Source organism: Eleginops maclovinus, chromosome 20 (assembly GCF_036324505.1).
Source record: "Eleginops maclovinus isolate JMC-PN-2008 ecotype Puerto Natales chromosome 20, JC_Emac_rtc_rv5, whole genome shotgun sequence".
NCBI lineage: Eukaryota > Metazoa > Chordata > Actinopteri > Perciformes > Eleginopidae > Eleginops > Eleginops maclovinus.
The window spans coordinates 14,263,621-14,281,320 of NC_086368.1; the positions used below are offsets into that span (position 1 = coordinate 14,263,621).

The 17,700-nt window shown below is 40.9% G+C and overlaps 1 protein-coding gene across 2 annotated transcripts; it reads right to left on the reverse strand.

Moving 5' to 3' along the window:
• Positions 1-360: 360 nt before the first annotated feature.
• Positions 361-17,027, reverse strand: larp4ab (La ribonucleoprotein 4Ab). Of its 2 annotated transcripts, XM_063911346.1 has the most exons (15): positions 16,598-17,027; positions 14,659-14,797; positions 14,152-14,398; positions 13,730-13,866; positions 8,532-8,635; positions 8,011-8,121; positions 7,589-7,642; positions 6,599-6,811; positions 6,035-6,138; positions 5,662-5,892; positions 5,351-5,402; positions 5,062-5,226; positions 4,818-4,951; positions 4,551-4,731; positions 361-4,147 (listed from the first exon to the last, which is right to left on the reverse strand). In XM_063911346.1, exons 1-15 carry the CDS (start codon positions 16,598-16,600, stop codon positions 3,773-3,775), a joined length of 2,250 nt encoding a protein of 749 aa, XP_063767416.1. In that variant the 5' UTR covers positions 16,601-17,027; the 3' UTR covers positions 361-3,772. The 2 variants fall into 2 exon arrangements, with proteins under 2 accessions (XP_063767416.1, XP_063767414.1); XM_063911344.1 differs by lacking the exon at positions 16,598-17,027 and having other exon boundaries at positions 14,659-14,803.
• Positions 17,028-17,700: the final 673 nt, after the last annotated feature.

The window sequence follows — 17,700 nt, forward strand, 5'->3', positions numbered from 1 at the left end:
AACTCAAAATTAAATCTGTATATACACAAGCTCAAGACAAGCTAATACATAGAAATGTACAAAATCAAACTCAAAAGTTTATTTTTTTGCCAAGAGGACTACATTCGTCTGAAGTCTCATCTATTCAATCAAAACAGATGATGCAGGCACTAAATGTCCCCAAATCAAGTTTAGACACTGGCCATGGCATCAACCTTAGAACAGTTCATCAAGAGAAAGCCACAAATTAAAATTGTCCTCCGAGATCCTTTAGATCAGGGGTCTCAAACTCAATTTACCCGGGGGCCGTTAGAGGTAGAATCTGGGTGAGGCTGGGCCGCATCAGGTTCCCCACAAGAAAAGTACTAAAAAACATTCCAATGTTATCAAATGTCTTTATTTTTATTTTTTAACACAAAATAAGATGAAAAAATAAATGAACAAATTCATAAGAAAAAAACCAATCAATCAGTAATAAATAAATAAAATAATAATAATAATAATACAGCAGATATAGAAGACTGAAGAAACCACATATAGTTGCTGACTAGAGAAATGTAATTATTATTATTCAGATTCAAATATCTGTATTAACAGTTCTTTAACATTTCACTTTCTGAACATGAATGGAACATTGAACATAAACTGTTCTGAACATGGCTTCTTCTGCCTACTTCTTGCTGCTAGAGATCTGGCAGCGCTTCCTCTCGCATAGCCGAGCCACATTTTGCTTAAGCAGGGATGAAGCAGTTGAGACCCTCAGTAGGGCTTGAAGATGCTCATCAGTAAGTCTGGACCTGTACTTGGACTTATTGAAGTTCAACATAGAGAAGAGCTTTTCGCACAAGCATGTGCTCCCAAAAAGACACATGGTCCGCTTGAACATTCGTGAAAGCTCAGGGAAGCTGGGGGGCAATTCTCTCAAATATTGCCCGAGCTTGTCTGCTTTTCCACTCACCTCCCTGAGCTTGGCTTTGAGTTCAGAGTTGCACTGCAGGTCAATGAGCTCCATTTGAAGCACAGGAGGGGCATCTTGCACATCAAAGGAGAAGGAGTCCGCAAAAATTTGAAATGTGGCTCTGTGCGTCTTGAAGTCTGCAAATCTGTGATCAAATTCCTCCTGTAGCTTCAAAATGACATCCACATACTCCTCCCCACTGAATGGTGTGCCTGCATCCATGAGTGCCTTGCATGCTGAAAAATGGCAAAGGTTTGTCTGAAAAAGCTGGGCTTTCCATAACATAAGTTTTGTAGAGAATGCTCTCACGTTGTCATAGGCAGCACTAACAAGTTGCCCTTGGCCTTGTAACTTCTTGTTCAGTACATTAAGCTCATGTGTGATATCAACAAAAAAAGCTAAGTCCATGAGCCATTTGGGATCACTTAGCACAGGAACAGCAACCCCATCTTTCTCCATGAAGGCTTTCACTTCCGCTCTCAACTCAAAAAATCTCTTCAACATGTTTCCCCTGCTGAGCCAACGTACCTCGGTGAAGTAGAGCACATCCCCATATTCTGACTCCATTTCCTCTAAAAAAGCACGGAACCTTCTGTGCTTTAAGCCCCTGGATCTGATTTGGTTGATGCATTTCACAACGAAAGACATCATATTGTCAAACTTCAGGCATTTGCTGCTAAGAGCCTGCTGATCGATAATGCAGTGCAGAGCAATGGCCTCCTCCACACCTTCCTCTTCCAGTTTTTTTTGAACAAGTGCCACCAGTCCATTTTTCCTCCCTGTCATTGATGGCGGTGGTCTGGCCATGCATTGGAATCACTGTGAGCAACTCCTCTATGACTTCAAAATTGTCATCAACACCACGGGCATAGATTGCGAGCTGGGCAGTGTCCGTGATGTCTGTGGTCTCATCAAGAGCGACTGAGTATACACTGAAACTTTTTGCTTTCTCACACAGTTGATCATAAATGTCACTTGACAGGTCAGAAATGCGCTCTGCCACGGTGTTGGCAGAAAGGCTGATGTTGCTAAACTGACCTTTATTTTCTGGTCAGACAATACTTGCAGCCTGTAATATACACTTTTTGACAAATTCACCTTCTGTGAATGGCTTTCCTGCTTTAGCAATCATCTCACTAACCACGTAGCTAGCTTCGACTGCTGCATCATTCTCTCTGGTTGCTTTCTTAAAGAAATCTTGTTGCCTCAGTTGATATGTTTTAAGATTAGCAACCCGGTTGGCTCTCTCATCTCCCTGGTATTTTGCATACTCCTCAGCATGTCTAGTTGTGTAATGACGTTTCAAATTGTATTCTTTGTGCACTGCAACTTTCTCTGTGCAAATAAGACACGTCGGGATGCCCCTGTGTTCAACAAAGAAATATTGCACTTCCCACTTTTCCTGAAATTGTCTGTGCTCATCACCAACCTTTCTCTTCACTGCAGGCTTAGAAAAAGACATTTTTGGGGCTGTGTAATATATATTTCCACTTGGTGTCACTGTCGCGTTGAAGTTTCAGTGTTTAGCCGATACGTCTTTTCCGCTTCTTTTTCTGTCCCACTGAGCAGCAATTTCCGCGGCCGCCTCCGCTTCTGAGCCCGCGGCCGATGTCCCGCCCCCGAGAGCAATATACCCCACCGTGATTGGTAGGTTCGTTCAGCTCTGCACACAACACTGAAAAGTGCCATTCGTATCAAACTCGCTGGCCGCATTAACATTAAACTTTCATATTGAGGTGGGGGCCGCAAACTATCGTCTTGAGGGCCGCAGTGGGCCCGCGGGCCGCGAGTTTGAGACCCCTGCTTTAGATCATCCGATTTGTTTTAGTAATTATCATGCAAATGGCTAGTAGCAGATTAAGAGCAGCTCATTATTCATGATTTACCATCCTACTATAGAAAAATTCTACTAGCTAGAACAGAATTTGAGCCTTAAGCCAAAACTAGCCACCGAACCCTGTAATCTTGCTTACTGAGACACACAACAGCATTACTGACATCTGATAAAACATTAAGACATTCATCCTGCTTACCTCTAATAATCCTCAACAACAGTAGGTCATTTGGCTGCAAACTAACTCATGAGTATTTGAAACACAAGATACAGTAATTAAATCACAAATTAAAATCCTGCTAAAAAAGTAAAGAAGCAGTTCTACTCCAGTAAAAATACAGAGCTTAGTTCAAATGTCAGTGGTTTTGATCTAATATCTGCATTGCTCATCATAACTCAACGCAATCTTCTGAAATGTTTCTTTGTTTTCACAAGCATCATTTGTGTAGCATGTCTAGATAAAGTATTCAGTATTCCACAACTCATAAATTCAAAGTTACAATCAGGCACCCTATGGTTCCATCATGAAATCAATTCTCTATTCTACAAATAATCATAGATCCTTGATTTTGACGCAAAACACATTTTGATAAGGAAGCTGAAGCTAAATTACATGCCAACAATAAACATGTGGGGGAAATGTGCCTTAATCATCATTTCAGAAGTTGACAGAGCCTTCTAGACGTTAGACTACCTTACATTTTAAAGTAACAAGATCCATCTCTCCTAAAACACAATACAAAATTAGCCTGTTTATCGAGGCATCTTTTGATTATCAAGTTGTTTTTTTTATCCATTCTGTCGACAGAATAGACGCATCTAACCTCAAAAAGGTATAACTACTTAAATCTTCCTTAATAATTTCAGGTCTGCAACAAGATTAATTGAAAAAGTCTGTCAAATGAAATATATTCATCTGTCTATTTACATATATTATATATGTACATGTATTGTTTTAATTTCTGTTAAAGTCCATGTTTTATAGGTTCCCTTTTCCTTAGTTATTTTGGTGACCTTGGGGGAATATTCTGTTCTTTGCCACTGCGCCTGGCTCCCCGCTGAGGGGAGAAATGTTTGCCAGCATTATTCAAGCCTCTCTGATTTTCCCGAGTCTTCAGGCCTCCAGATCGTACTTGGCCATTCGCCCCTCGGAAGGAACGTAGTGGTTGACGAGGAGGGCGGCTTTCTCTGTGTTTCTCTCGATTTTCCATAGTGCGCCTGGAGTTGGGCCGATGCTCCTCAACTCTGTTGACCTTGAGCTCCTGCAGGGGTTGGCCGGCGGAGGAGGCAGGGGGGGAGGGAGAGGACGTCGGTACTGGTGGTGGGTCCATGGCCAGCCTCTGGCAAACTTGTGCATAGCTCAGCTTTTTTGCCCCCTGGAATAAATACAATGGCAAATAATTTAAAACTAAGATAATAATCAACATAAAACATACAATAAACAAATACCAAACGTACCACGTGTATGTCATAAACAGAAGACTAGTTGAAGTATTAAATGACTCCATTAACAAAATGACCACTAACATCAATGGCAGAGATGTGAGATTATGCTATATTAATATTTTGAGAAGTAACTTGAGAGTTTTTGTATACATCTGACTTGTTTTCTACCTCTACTCTAACATATAAGAATATAAACAGTTAGTTTTGTATCAATACTTTTGTGGCTCCATGTCATTTCCTACAATAAACATTTCTATGAGGGTCTTGGAATGACCTATGAGCTGATGTTGCTGCAAGCTAATTGAAACTGATGACGCAAAAGGCAGGTCTTACCAGATCTGATGTTGGAGATGTTGGGGGAGATGGGGAAGGTGCCTCTGCAGATTCAGGCTGGCTGCAGGAGGAGGGAGCAGGTTCAGATGCTGTTGGGGAGGCAAGTGGCGACGAAGGGGAGACTGTATCCTTTGGAATAGGAGGTTCAGTTTTTTCCTCTTCATTTACCGTAGCAGAAACACTAAACAACAGGAAACGTAAAAGGTGAGTAAGTTTCTTTGTATTTCACCTTTTTTCATTAACAGTTTAGCTTGGAGTAAACTTTACCTTAAGACTGGAGGTCCCATTGCGAGAGGTGTCACAGGAGCAAGTTTAGCAGCCGGGGTAACAGGCTCTGCTGTGCTTACGGCATCTTCAGACTTGTTGGTGTGTCGAGTTTCGTTAACATCTTGGCTCACAGGCTAAAATCATAAAAGAATTTTAAATGGATGTGCATTCATACAAAACGAATACAAACGCTACTTATAATAGTCTCCAAAGTAAAAGGTATCAAAGAAGACAAGAGTTTTACCTTGTTTGTCACCTTCAGGCCGCGCACAACATCAGAAAGGCGCATCTCTGGGATGGCATCTCCCCGCAGACTGACCACAGATCCCGGCAAAGGAGGAAAACTTGTAGCCTCCAGGTCAAACTTTGGTGCAGGTTGTACCTTGGCCTCAATCACAGCGACAGGCTTCTGTAATTCAAATACAAGTTCAGTGAAACTTGAAGTTTGATGACGAGATACCGCCAGGACCTCATCGGACTACACAGGAAAATCTCCCTTTAAAATAAATGTGTAAAAAAGAAAATTTGCTGACCAGGGAATGATCATCTTCTCTTCTTCTCCTCATGCCTCTGTTGCTACCTCTTCTGTATGAACACATTATTTTACAGTAGATGGGTATTCGTAACATAAATATTCAATAAACAACACACAATGCAACGGGTAGAATTTTCTGACTTATTTACTATGTGGATAGGTTTGCATGGTGAACAGAGAGTGAAAGGACAGTATACAAAAAAATTAATGATTCACAACACATCACATACACCTCAATGCGCATCAGTTAGTCACATTTTGGTTGCAAATCTTTATCTCCATAGTGTAAGCAAGATAATATTGCCTTACCGGCCCCGGGCAGCCCCGCTCAGATATCCACTGGGTATGGAGGCCTGTGGAGAAAGGTCTTTAAAGCTGAGGGAGGGGACAGGGGCTGTTGTTGAAGCAGTGCCAGTCAGCGTGCCTGATGTCTCAAGAGGCTGTGGACTCAAAGGACCAGACGGACCATCCATCAGGCTCGCAAGAACCAAAGAAGAAGGGGGCATGTCTCCAGGCCTTGGGTTACCCTTAACTTGATTTCTAAGAACCACAAAAATACACACATTTCTTAATACCAACGTCTATCACGAAGAAGCACAATTGAAACAGAAGCACATTAACATCCTTCACATAGCTCTACTCTGAATGAGCATGTTATCATGTCATCTTGACTTGCACCTACCGGTTCCTGCTCATGGGTCGTGTTGTGTTGATAGAGCTGGAGTTTGCTTCGTAGTTCCCAGGACTGTTGTAACCATTTATGAATCTGCTGTGCGGGAAAGGGGCCTGGATAATCATACAGCAGTGAAAGATAAATTTAGAGAAAATACTACCTTCAAAATGTATTTCAGGGATAAATTGAATTTTTGATTGTATAAATAGTTATAAAAAAAACAAGAGAATACATTTCCAAAGACTTATCTGACTTCAAAATGATAATACATGACCATATTGTTACCTAGAATAATCACATTGGTTTGATTGTACACATAGAAAAGGATGTTAAATCAAGCAGCGTTGTTATTATAATAATAAATAAATAATATCCAGAATCAGAGCTCATGTTGCAACACATGAGTTATTCTAAGCCATCAGCCAGGAAAAAGGACTGAAGTTGAGAATATCCTTGCATCAGAAATCATATTAACTGCAATGAACACTGCTATGAGGACCTTGAAACAATTGATGTGTTCTTGACATTTCATTTCTCTAAGAGACATACTGAACAACACATTTAGACTCTCACCAGTGGTGTTTCAAAATAAGGCATGACGGAAGGGTTCCAGGTTGGAGACACCACAGGGTACACGGGGTACTGCTGCTGAGCGCTGTACGGCTGCGGCATGTAGACCGGGGAGCCATACTGAGCCTGTGGCTGGGCGTGCTGACTGTACACACTGGAGTCCACATTACGGAAGGCGTTCTTACCAAAGAATGTGTTAATGGCCTTAATGCGAGCCTGGGGGCAGAGAGACAGAGAAAGATAGAAAAAAGAAGAAAAAAAGATCACCACATGTTTGCCAAGAGTAAATATGTCTGACGCATCTACTGTATGAGAAGCTTTGGAGATCTGTCCTTTAGTCCCCTCAGATCTCATAATCTCACGGTCATTAGGTCATACAACACTGCACTGACTAGGGGAAAGAAGGGGAGGGGAGAGTGAGGGGGAGTTCAAGAGGATGAGGGAAGTGAAGGAACAGCGTAGAAGCACAGTTACAGCAGATTGATAAGGAGAACTAGAAGAAAAGTCCCTCCCAGACAGCCACAGTGCATATAGGTCCTTCCAAGCGCGATACTGATGATCATGGGGTTTAGATAGGACTGTTAGTAAGTCATAGCCTCTTTTGTTTTTAGCAGAGGCACTCAAGGTCACTTTAAAAGTCCAGAAGGATGTATTAGATACCTGTAACAGTAAGTGTAAATGTCACATTGTGATAAGAATTGTTTATCAAACTGTCTGGAGATACTAGGTGTGTAACAGTTCTGAGAAACACCTCCTTGCTTTTCAAGTTCCTTTGCACACAAATACCAAGGTCACACCTGAGGCTATGGCTTAACCAGAGAGTAGTCGTGGCGGCTGACAACACGTCTAATCTTCTGTAACGAGGCTCGCTGGGTTCCATAGTGTCTTAAACAGAACCAATTATAATAAGCAGTATTCCAGCCTGAATTTTTTTTTAACCGAGTAGCATGCTGAAGTCAATCCCATGTATTTCATTACAGTGACAAAACTCACCATGATCGGTTTCCCCAGGAACGTTTTTACTTCCTCTCTAAGGTACCTGTAAGCCTGAGGACAAAATGAAACAGAACAAAATGTTCAAAGTTCTTGTTTTCCTTTCAATCTAAGAAATTAGATACACTTTCAGGGCACTGGTGTATTATTGTACCAGTATCGATGTTCCTTGGACATAAGTAAATGAAGTTGATGTAATAAGTGACCTAAGGTTTTCATTGCCATAACTACACTACTGTGCATAATAAAAAGCCCTTGAACCTTTTTTCAAAGCGTCTACACCTAAAAAATAAATTTAAAAAATACTGCAATCCAAATATAATAGAATCAGCTCTATTGAGAGTCACATATAGTGCCTAGTTACTTATTATAAAAAAGCTATGTATGGCACACCAATAGTGTTTATCAATGTGGACACTTACCTGTTGGGCATCCATGTCTGACTGAAACGTTATGTACCAGTTGCTGTTGTGTGCAAACTCAGCACTCAACACTTTAGGACAGTTTTCACCCTTAAAGAGAGCCTCCACTTCCTGTGGAAGAGACATGTATTACATTTGTCCCTCCAACACAAAATGTCCCATCAGGTAAGCCAGAAGGCTCCACACACACACACACACACACACACACACACACACACACACACACACACACACACACACACACACACACACACACACACACACACACACACACACACACACACACACACACACACACACACACACACACACACACACACACACACACACACACACACACACACACACACACACACACACACACACACACACACACACACACACACACACACACACACACACACACACACACACACACACACACCTTCTTGTCAGCAGATTTGTGTGACAGTGTGAACAAGCAAGAGCATGTTGGTGCAGTATGAAGGATTTACTGCACAGTAAGATGGGCGGGTCTTTACCTCAACTGGAGTAGTCTCAGGCACCTCTCTCAGAATAATGATGCAGCGACTGTGGTTTGGGCGAACCTTCTCTCCAGTTTCATCAACTTTCACAATGGGAGAGGCTGTGACAAAGGAAAGCCTTTAATACAAGCGCCTGGAAGTAACACCTACACAGTGTGCTGTTGCAGAATATACATCTCTCTCTCTATCTTTCTCTGGTATACATTGGCATTTAATTATTTTTTAACTTGGTCCGTGGCACGGGTTTTGCATTTTATTTATATAGCAGCTTTAAAGAAAGTTACTAAGATACATGTTAATAAAATAAATAATAAAAACAACACACAATATTAATTACACAACAAAAGCAGCTCTGAGTGGGAAGTGTTTGGCAGGTCAAACTATTAATAGTTTTTGATAAACAAATTGTAAAGTGTTTTTTTCTGGTTTGGGCATATACAGTTCAAATTTTTCTTAAATCTTTATCTCTACATGAATTGCAGCCATTCCAGTGACTGTTGAATTCCAACACAGAAATGTTGTCAGTAATTTATAGAATACAATAAATACATCAAAGAGTGTTTATCTCAAAGACATATCTATAAATAGTAAAACCAGAGAAACTGACAGTGGTCTCTTCATTTTTTCTAGAGCTGTACGTAGGATGAATCCACAGACAAAGGTCACTTTACCGCCACTACAACTCTAAAGGCCAACAGTTATTCTCTGCTAGAGACCTCAGACAGATGCAGAAACCCACTGTGGTGTCAACATCATGCTAGGGCTGAACGATCTATCGTTTTGGACCGAAAATCGCGATCTCAGACAACACGATTTTGGGATCGTCAAAGCTGCGGTTTTTGCTTGGTGCATATTAATAATTATGCAGTCCTCGTGCTGCGTTCTCTAGCTTGCAGAACTAGATAGCTAGCTTACAATTTGTCGTCTAATAAATAAAGTTGATGAACTCAAGCGAGGCAAGAAGTGTTGGTTTTTCTTCCGTTTACTTTGTTCACCAAGCAAGTATTTATACAGGACATTCGTTTTTGTAAAACTGAAAACAAACAGAAACAAAGGATACATAAATTTCACGAAGATAATAGCATGATACCACGAGAGCTAGCATAGCTAAGTGACATTATCATAGAGCATGTAGAAACTAATATTCATCGTATATTCCTAATTATTTACATGGCATTGAATGTACTAACAAATGATAGACACTTACAGACTAATAATGTCCAAAGCTCACGCGTGAAAAGGTAGCTCTTCGAGGAGGAATTTCGGCAGTGGCTGAATCCGTGTGCTCTTCTAACTGAGGTCAACTCGTCAATGAAAAAGAAACTAAACCTGCGTGACTTTGTAAATAATACTGTCCACTAGGTGGCAGTATTTCCCCACATATAAAACCCAAAGCTACCAAAAGCTTATGGAGGGCAGAACAATAATAATAATTTCGTCAATAATTTCACATGAATGCCCAAGGCTCTGTGTCAGCTACTGATCAGAAAGCTGCAGGCTGCGCGTGACCAGATCACGTGTTCGCCACCCAAGTCAGTGTGTAGCTCGTCATTCAATTTCAAGCATGGCTGAAGCAGGAGCAGAAGCGGAGCCGACGAAATTAATAGCAAAGAAAAACAGCACGTCGGTCATTTGGCAGTATTTTGGATTTGAGGCCAGTGATGAACACCAGAAACAGGTGTTGTGCCAAACATGTCGTGTAAAAGTGGCTACATCGGGTGGCAATACCACCAATTTACATCGCCACTTGAGAATTCACCACCTGAACTTGTATGATGAGTGCATGGCGAAAAAGAACTGTGAAACATCAAGCAGCAGCGATACTTCGGCAAAACAGCCAACAATAACATCATTGTTCGCCAGTGTGACGCCTTATGAAAGAACTAGCCGAAGACACAAGGAGATTACCACTGCCCGACTTACATATCGAAGGACATGGTGTCTGTAAACACCGTGACCAAAGACGCATTTAAACGTTTGCTACGCACAATGGATAAGAGGTATGTTCTGCCCTCCCGCACATACTTCAATCAAGTTGCCATCCCACAGCTCTACGCAGAATGTAATGCCAAAGTTGTAAATGAGCTGGAAAACACGGAGTTTTATGCGTCAACTACTGATCTGTGGTCAAGCAGAACGACCGAGCCCTACATGAGTTTGACCGTGCATTTCGTCAACGCCAACTTCGAGTTGTGTAGCCGCTGCCTGCAGACAGCATACTTCCCCACTGACCATACCGGGGAGAATATTGCCATGGGGCTGAAGGAGTGCTTGGCCAACTGGGTCTAAAAGAAGAGGCCCAGACGTGCATAACAACAGACAACGCTTCAAATATGGTCAAAGCAATGGGACTTAACCAATGGACCAGACTGCAGTGCTTTGGACACAGGCTGCATCTTGCAATGGTAAGTACAAGAATGTGTGTTTGTGCGAGTGTGTAAGTTTACAAGGTTACTACAAGTGTGAGAGTTCGTATTATCTGGGGACGAAGCGCCGGGAAGTTTGTTGTCAAGCTGTCGTTAGCTGACCAACTGTTAGCGCAATGCTACTTTAACATACTGTTTATCCTAGGGAGAGAAATGAACCCTTTCATCGGTAAGCTTTGTGTGTGTGTGTGTGTGTGTGTGTGGTGTGTGTGTGTGTGTGTGTGTGTGTGTGTGTGTGTGTGTTGTGTGTGTGTGTGTGTGTGTGCACGTTTTAAGGATTAGGGATTATGGGGCCCCATTAATGTGTGTAGGGTGCGGGGGGAAAGGGTTTTTTTGGTACAATAAAGGGCTAACGTGTTTAGAAAATAGCACAGTCGGGGTGGTTCACAAACCAACTATAAGGGGTTTTAAAGATTTTTTTGGTTTTTTTTATGGAAAAACTAAGAAAATTAATTGTTTTTAATTACCAATTAAAATTAAAAAAAACTTCCGGGAACCTGAAGTCTGCGCAAAAAAAACTCATTAAACTAAATACAAGAGACAACAGATGTAATCAAGGGTATGATAATACTGTGTTAAGAGCTATTCTAGCTTACTGTCATGAATTTGAATACATGTAATGTTATTCCCCCAGAATGCTCAAAGATGAGCATAAGAATCAAACGGCCACAGGACTTGGGAAGCAAGCAGGGGTTGCGGTCTTCACTCATAGCGGAAGGAAAGCGTAAAAGCACAGTTACAGCAAGATTGGGAACCCTAGAAGAAAAGTCCCTGGACAGATTCCAGGCATATAGGTCTTCCAAGGCAGAAAATGATCATGGGGAGGGATGTTGGTTTGAGCAGGGGCAAAGGTCACTTTGCCAGGTTATTGTCTGAAACGGGTAAGGGAACTGCCCCACTTGGCAAGACAAATGTCTGGAATATAGTTAAATTCTGAGAAACACCTCCCTTTTTCGTTCCTTTTCCCTCAGGATTCCAAAGACGCCTACTCTACCGGGTGGGGTACCCTACGAACGTCAATACTCTGAAGCCGTGGTTCCATGTCCTCAAACAGAACCTTATGAAACAGTACCAGGCCGATTACCAAAGGGATCAATCAATCCCTGATTCATTACATGACAAAAACTACCAGCGATTCCCGAGTTTACTTCATCAGGAGTCTTGGACATGACAGAACAAATTTCAAGCTTGTCAAGATTTCAACAAGAAATAGTACTTTTAACTGAGAAAATTTGTACCAGTACGATTCCAAAAGAAAGAAGTGATGAAAATGGAACAGGTAGCTAACACAAAAAAAAAGCTTGACCTTTTTCAAGGTCTTAAATATTTAAAAATATGCTCCAAATAAAATAATAGTTTGTAATATAGTGTGTTTTTTAAAAATTTTGCAACCTATTTTACTCATACACTACTGTGGGATCATTCTATGAAACTTTTGACAGTCTGTTGTGTCATAATCACAAACTGAATTTACAAAACATTTGGGATGCTATCTTTGTTAAACTGTGTCTCAGGTCCGCAGCCACACACACACACCCATGCCCACAAGCAAAAACACCCACAAACGAAGAACCACCCACCCACCTCTACAAAGCAAAAGCGCACCTAGCAACACACAAACCAAGGCCGTCCCCCTCTTCCCCACTCACTACATACCATAAAGCAGAACTGACAACAACCTCATAAACTCCTACCCACAGAAACAGACAAGAACCACACGCCAGAACACACAAACAACACCCAGCTAACAAAGCTCGTAATACCATTGCAAAAACCAGCAACGATCAACCACACACAGACTGTCAGTGCCATGCAAAATTCACAAAACCAGCGTGCAAGTCAAGCCACAAAGGTTGACAGTTTGGTGTGCTGTGAACAAAAATTGGGGATGAAGGAAGAATTTAATGGGTCTTTTTGGTTGTTGCCTCTCTCAGATTAACTGACATGTGTTTGTTCCATTTAAAAAATGGGAGTTAAAAACCTTTTTACAACGTGGAATTAACACCTACCGTTGCTGTTAAATAATTTACCCAGTTGGCATTAATTTTTTTTAATTGGCCCTGACGGGTCATTTTAAAACCTTTAAATTATTAAATAATGTTAATTAATAATATTAAAACTAACCTTTACATTACACAATCCTCTTGGGGCCACTTTATTTGAAGAAAAGTAAAGGTTTTTGAATACAGTTAAATTTCTTAACTGCTCTGAATTTGAGGTCATAAGTGACTTTAAATTCCCAAATGTTGCAGTATTTAAGGAATACAATTCTTTTTTTCTCAAAGATGTTACACTTAAATTGTTAAAAAAAAAAATCGTGGTGAAATCGAAATCGCAATCTCTGCCAGAAAAATCGCAATTTCAATTTTTTCTTAAAATCGTTCAGCCCTAACATCATGCTGTTGGATCTTAACAGTGACTCTATTTAATTGGTAACTAAAGTGGATCATTACACCATCTCTTCTGTTGTGAACAGTCTACAAGGTGACCAATCTAAATAGAAGTCCCACAAATTGTGTGTATGGATACTGTGGTCAAAAATACTCTTTAGTGTTGCTATTCAATCACTCTTAGTCAAGGTATTAACCGTTAGTGGGGACAGGGAACCACCACAACTAACAAATGCACCCAAAACATTCATCCTCCTCCCCATTTGGCCTACGTTTTAAGTAAAGAACATTTTAAACGTTTTATAAGGATTTAATCTATAAACTTAAGTATAAATTAATCTGCGAGCGTTCCTAACAAATACAGGCAGAACAGCAGTACCTCGCAGTATTTCCAGGATTAGGTCCAAGTCAGTGGTTAGGGCTTTGATGTCCTCCATGCAAGCAATGGTCCAGATGGGAATAAACTGATCACTGTCCATCTGGGATATTAGGTACAGGTCCTTGGATAGGTTCTCTCTGCAAAGAGTCAAAACAAGATTGGACTCAAAACATAATTTAAAATGTCAAACATATTTTAAGAATGAGCATAAACAATGGCTGTTAGACAGAATATATACATCTAAATTATAGCACTTCTGGTATACGCCATTGAAGTATCGTTGCTTTATCAACCGTTGTGAAACACATGCCAATACAAATAATTAAATCACTGATATTGTTCTTGTTAGCTAAAAGTATTGCAATACAATATTCAAGGGTGTGTGGTATAAAACGGACTTTGAACATTGCTTCAGTACTCACCTAGAAAAGCAGAACTCAAGTTGTTTCTTTAAAGACTCTCTGAGGCTCTCTTCAGACATTGGTTCTTCCTTACACACATCACCATCTATGGTTGATTCGCATTGTGGGTCAAAGGCTAAATACACCAAGTCAGGTTGCTCAGTGCCATTCACAATCTCCTCTGTAGGTACAGAGGCAAAGTCAGCTGTGCTGTCAAGATATTCACCGTCACATCCTTTTCCCCCTGAAGAGGGAACATCTGAGCAACCTAAGATAGGACAAAAGCAGGAACAATGTTTGTGAAATAACTGCCATGTTAAGATAACAGCACCTAGTGCTCTAAGCGAACTTTGTCATGCTTCGTCTTTGTTGCACAACTGTTTCCTTAAATGCCATGTTTATCTGTGAAAGTCTTTGTGATCAATAATACTATAAATGTCTATGTGTCTGGGTTCACATTTATGTACAGTAAGGGGAAGACGGAGATAAACTAAAGTTCTCTGTACACAGAACTAAAAAAGCTCATACCGTCTGCCATCTCAGCGGGAGGAGGGTAGGCCAGCAGCCAAGGAGCATCCTCGGTCCCCTCCGGGACGTCGTTCTGGATGGCAGGGATCTCCTGCCACACTTTAGCATTGGGGTTCAGACCTGCTCCCTTTGTGGTAACCTGCATGAGTATTAGATTAAACAGTGAGTCACAGAAAGAAATAAGGGACACCTTACACAGAATGTTAAAAACACTGTTAAGAGAAAGAAGCAGTGCTTTGATCATCTTCACGATTTTAGAGGATGGGATGTAACATGTCAGACACTGTCATTTGAAAAGAATGGTACTCAAAACTGTACTATGTTTCCTAATGTAGATCTATGACTTGGAAGCTTGGTGGAAATATGGAAAGACAACCCATTTCTTTTGGATACATTTCAATGTGGATCAACATGTGAACAGAGTTGTGTGAAATTTTAAAGTTGTGTCAGTCTTGTTTACATTTTGAACAGGCAGATAGAAAGGATTTGTAAAAGCAAATACAGACTACAAAAAAAAATGCAAATGACCATGATGGTCACTCTTTCACTCAGTAAAGTGGCTTTTTCTTTGGGGAGGGGGGGGGGGGGATTTTATAAAATAATGCAACAGAGCCATGTCAATATAAGATTAAAAGCCAAAAAGGAGCTCAGGAAAAAAACATCATTCTATTACCAAGTAACCCTAACCCTAAGTCTGTAAGGGCTTGGACTTGGGTCCAGAGGGTCGCCGGTTCACGTCGATTGGACCAAAAAAAATGGAGGGTGCTGTAGCTGGAGTGGTGCCACTGCCGAGGTGCCCTTGAACAAGGCACCGCCTCAAAATCACAGCTTTAAGAAGTGACTCCATTACTCCAATATATATTATAGCCAATCTAATGAATGAAGCATAATCTTCACAGATCCCTAAAACTAGTTTTCCGTCTTTACAAGGGCTTGGCTCTTCACACACGAACCATCTGACTGGCTTTTCATTGGCTTCTTCATTACTCTAGCCCCGCCTGTCAAACGGTCACATGTTACCATACATGGCGCATCTCTGCCAGAGCTTCGGCAGCGTGACTTGAACAAGGCGTTCTGACCTGTCATGTATTGCAAAACCTTGAGTGTGGTGTGTCAGTTCTAATAAACCAATACACGAATATAAGTTTAAAAACTTCCTGCAATCGAACATAAGGTTTATAACTCAGCGGCTCTGGGTTTGCATTGAAGCAAGGTAGCGTTACACTGAGAATCGGGAAGAAAGAGCACATGGTGCCCCAGTGCCCACACAGCCGTATGCGACGAAATTCAAGATCCTTCTCTTTACGTCGGATGTTATAAAGCTGCATCCAAACAAAAGTAGTTTGTGGTTAAATGATAATCAAATCATCTTTGCATTCTCCTTCCAAAGTGAACGTATCCGCGTCGTATTGCCATGACCTTTATCATGGAACTCCAGATAGCTTATTAGCTATACTTGTATAACAGCTAACATTCAATACAAATCGCGTGTAGTAGTCGCAAAACATGAAAAGTAAATTAATTAAACAACACATTTAGCGAAACGTGTAATAAGGCTTAGTGTCAATTTCCCCCATTCATTTTGAATTAAAACACGTGTTGGGTGGCTAAGCTTGTTTGGTGTTGCGCAGTCCTGCCATATTGTGGCCGGCGACTCCATAAATACCTGCGTTTAGCTAACTAGCTTAAGTTTACTAGCAGACCGTTAATGTTATAAGCGCATTACTTTACACCGCTGACCTGATTAGTTTTACATGTCGACAGTAACACATGATGAACTGTCTGTGTAAATAATAAAAATGGTGGTTCTCAACATGATAATATTTCCAGCTAAAGAGTAAGTAACTACAGATCGGTCGAGCTACAAACCGGGAGGAAGGACGCAAACAGGTTGTCGCATGTTAGCTAACACATTGCCTCTTCCAGGCCCAAAACTCACCATGCTGCTTCGATCCTCTCTTTCTTACAATGTCCTCCTCGCTCCGGCAGATCTATTCACGTGTTGGTTTTATTCTCTGCGAAGGTTCTACAAAAATTACTGGCCGCACGTAGTTAGAGCTTAGAGTCCTCTGTCGTCTCAACTACCGTCTCCCCGGTAACGTTATTCAAACCACCGAACGTGCTCTGGTCCAAACAGTGCCTACGTGCGGACCACAACTTTGAAATATTCTAACGGATCACGACTGGTTTCACTTTAACAAAAAAAGCGTTTCCCCATTTATAGAATGATGCCGTTTAAAATCAATCCCTCATCCCGTAAGTCAGCTCCAAAGCACCGATCATCCAGCATGTGACAGCTGCGTCCTCTGTCTGCCCCCGTCTGTCCCGACCAACAGGCTGCACTCCGCCTCTACCTTACACCCGGCAACAGTGAAGCTAACGCGGCGTAGCAACTGTGACCCCATGTGAGGTCACCGCTGCAGTCAAGGCGGTGCCGTAAGAGACCTTGTGTGAATGACATGTAATATCAACATTTGGATCCTTTACTAAAGCAGGAAAACCAGATTGAAAATAATCCACTGCAAGTTAAATTAATGCGATCAAAAACGTAGTTAAGTAAAATGTATAATTATAAAAAATATTCTAATGCTGAAAAATACCCCTATGTTATGTTTTGCTATAGTTGGTTCAGATGGAGCTACTCTAATCCATTTAAAATCTGTTGGGTTTAATTTAATGCATTGTTTCTATGATTTATGGATGGATCATGTTTTGTATGTAAAAATGTAAGTCTAAAAAGTAACTAGTAAAAAAAGCTGTCGATAACATGCTCTAAGATAATTGCAGTGGAGTAAAAAGTAAAACACTTCACAGAAATTCACATGTAGTGTAATAAAATTGAAATACAAGTAAAGTTCAAAGGACTCAATTTGTACTTTGTTTAGTTACTGTTCAATCCTGGTGATTAGAATAATACACAATAGTGGAAGAAGTATTTAAAAATGTTACTGTAAACGTGTAGGGTAACATATTAAGAAATAAGATAAATGTTTATGTAAAGTAATTCAAAAATGTTACTCAAGTACATTTAATTAGTAACAT

Bases quoted from the DNA above. Each gene is read 5' to 3' on its own strand.
- larp4ab (XM_063911344.1), bottom strand. From the start codon at position 14,803: ATGCAGGTTACCACAAAGGGAGCAGGTCTGAACCCCAATGCTAAAGTG. The intron at 8,122-8,531 runs GTAAAGACCCGC...TCTCTTCCACAG, and splicing joins CTGAGACTACTCCAGTTGAG to GAAGTGGAGGCTCTCTTTAA. The intron at 5,403-5,661 runs GTAAGGCAATAT...GTGTTCATACAG, and splicing joins AGCGGGGCTGCCCGGGGCCG to AAGAGGTAGCAACAGAGGCA.